This window comes from Limulus polyphemus, unplaced genomic scaffold (genome assembly GCF_000517525.1).
Source record: "Limulus polyphemus unplaced genomic scaffold, Limulus_polyphemus-2.1.2 Scaffold2819, whole genome shotgun sequence".
Classification (NCBI taxonomy): domain Eukaryota; kingdom Metazoa; phylum Arthropoda; class Merostomata; order Xiphosura; family Limulidae; genus Limulus; species Limulus polyphemus.
In genome coordinates this window covers 6,369-9,070 of record NW_013668429.1, presented here as the reverse complement: position 1 = coordinate 9,070, position 2,702 = coordinate 6,369, and the positions used below count along the sequence as shown (strand labels likewise).

Sequence of the window (2,702 nt, the reverse complement as noted above, 5' to 3'; positions counted from 1 at the left end):
TTAATTTTTTCATTTATGTAGTCCGTTGAACAGTCTTGTGGCTGTGGTGGACTAAGGTGAAATTTTGTACACTTGCCTGCTGTCTGGACTTGTATTTGTAACAAATATATGTGTTTGTGATGAACTTTTGTTGTTCAAACTTGCAAATATGGTGAAAAATTATTGTGTATTCAATTGCAACAACACTAAGCTGAAAACACCTCAACTTTCCTTCTATATGATATCCAGTCCTCCAGCTCTCCTTAATAGTAAGCATAAAGCAAACACTTGTGGAATTAGATTCCGAGTCTAAAATAGTCTTAAGACAATTTGTTGATATTTGTTTTAAAAACTAGTTCGACCTGGTACTTTACTTTTTAGTGCATGTTTTCTCACAAAAATAAGCTACTGAAAAGGAGAGAAAAGTGTTATGGTTGAAAGCTTCCAACCACGGAACACAGGAAGCAATAGGAAAGCTGTGGGGGTCAAAGTCCAACTATAAAAATGTGTGTTCAGCTCATTTTATATAATGTAAATGTTATCTTCCAATTTTTTTTAACACAAAGTAATTATTTACATCTGGGTTCTGCACACTGGGCCATTCTGTCGGGTTGTTGATCCAAGAGTTGGCAGGGTGCTGGTAAGGACAAGAATGAACCCCAATTAATTGTAACTTTACTTAATACCTCGCTAATGCCTCAGCCAACAACTTCTCCACATATTGATAACACATTGTAAATTTTAATTTGACTATCAAACAATAATATATGAAGGGGAATTGAATAATTTGAACAGCAGCTTCAGCAGTAACACATGCATACAGTAGACCTATATGAATTGCATAGACACAGCTGTATCCACTTCACTATTGTTTGCCCGTTTGTCAAGATGTCGATCACATTACCAGCCAAAATCACGACTGTGACGTCATCAAGAATTGCCAGTCTTATTGGTGTCAATAGCCACTTTGTAAAACACATTCATCTTATGATAAGAAAAGCTGAGAATCCAGTCATTTATCTAGTAACAACAATCATCCATTTGTCTATGCAACTACGCACATTGTTTTTGTGCCACTCATATTCGTTGTCATAGACATACAATGTTTTCACTTTCAAAGTTTTAGTTTCCATCAAACGTGTACAATTTACTTATTTCTCAGACAGCTTAAAAACTCATTCGAGTTTTCAAATTCAGATCACTTTTTTATACTTTCTTCTTCGATTCTCCCATTATTAAGCGGAATTATCTAATACTTATAATAATACTTGTGTGGAAATCAATTTATATGATAATTCTAAAGATCTTCCTCGCTAGGCTTAATAATAATAGTATTATTCTTAGTACTACTACTAGTATTTGTATTACGCAACAGATATAAAAATGATAATTCTGCAAATAAATGTTCAATAAATAATCTTTATTATAGTAATAGAGTCGCATTAAAATACTTACAATTCTAACTTTCCGCTCTTTTCCCAGTTCCTTTTTAAATCAATTTGACCTAATACTGACACAGCCATACCAACTAATAACTACAAACCGGCATAGGTAAAGAAAACGACATAAGAAGTTTGTGTGCGAGCGCTCCCTACACTGGGAAATAGTATGTTGTTGTTTTTTAACTTAGTTTTTTCAGAAAATATCAGCTCTTCTAAAAACTGGCAAAGAAGTATAATTCAAAAAATCCATGAGCAGTTAGTAAATTTATGTAACGAAAATAATAGAAAGACTTTATACCTGACTAGTATTCTTATTCGCAAATTATCAAAATTGTCGATCTGAAGATTTTAAAATATATAAATATAAATACAGTCATGAAGAGTTTTGAAACATTTCGAATTCATAAATGTGAGGGCTCATTTAGCGGTACATATCACAGATCTCCACTTTTACATATTTGATTTATATAGCAACTATAAATTATATTATATTAATTTTATGGAGGGCGTGCCTCTAGACCCCCCCCCTCCTCCCTAGATTGAGCTGCCTTTGGCAGCACAGAAGCTGCTTTTAGCAGCTCCTTATACTTTCAACCTCTCATTCTAAAATCTGCAGGTCTAGCCAAGTACCCCCACATTGCAACTCCTTCCTACACCACAGATTACAACAGTAAAAGTCAAATCCTACAATTCAGTCAGAAACAACTAGCCCAAATGTTGGTGGTGTCTGTTGTTGATTGGTCGCCTTCTTTCTAGGCTATTAGTTTAAAATTAGGTACAGATGTGCGCCGATAGCTCTTTGGTAACTTTTCATGATATTGCAAAACAAAGAAACTTTACGATTACTCTGTTTGCATGGCGTAAACAAACGACTCTAAGCCCATGCTTCGTAGTTCATTAGCAAAATGAAACACTGAACAATAACTATATAAACTAGCTAGCTAATTTGCACAGCAATAATATAGTACTTTCTAGGATATTATGAATCCTTTTGAACAATAAACTAGCTGGTTTGTACAATAATAATATCAAACTTTCTAAAGCATTGTGACTTCCTTCTGAACTAGCAAGTAGCTTTGTACTCGATAAAGCTGGTATAAGCTTACATCACATTTATATAACTTAAAGCTACTAGGGACTTTTGTTACTTATCACCTTGTCTGTTATTAGAGCTTATTTAAGTAGTTCATTCAGTGTGTATTACATTTACTTTAACTGTATGCTATTGTTACGTTTCTGGTCGTTAGTTAATTTTCCGTAAAAATTATTTCCGAAGAAACT

At 33.7% G+C, this 2,702-nt stretch overlaps 1 protein-coding gene across 1 annotated transcript in view; it reads right to left on the bottom strand.

Moving 5' to 3' along the window:
• Window positions 1-1,572, bottom strand: part of LOC106467981 (THO complex subunit 2-like) — a 138,000-nt gene extending 136,428 nt beyond the window's left edge. The window contains exon 1 of the mRNA XM_013928374.2: window positions 1,435-1,572. Coding sequence (XP_013783828.1) covers window positions 1,435-1,502 — 68 coding nt within the window. The 5' untranslated portion in view covers window positions 1,503-1,572. The remainder of the gene's footprint in view (window positions 1-1,434) is intronic.
• Between the last annotated feature and the right edge of the window lie 1,130 nt (window positions 1,573-2,702).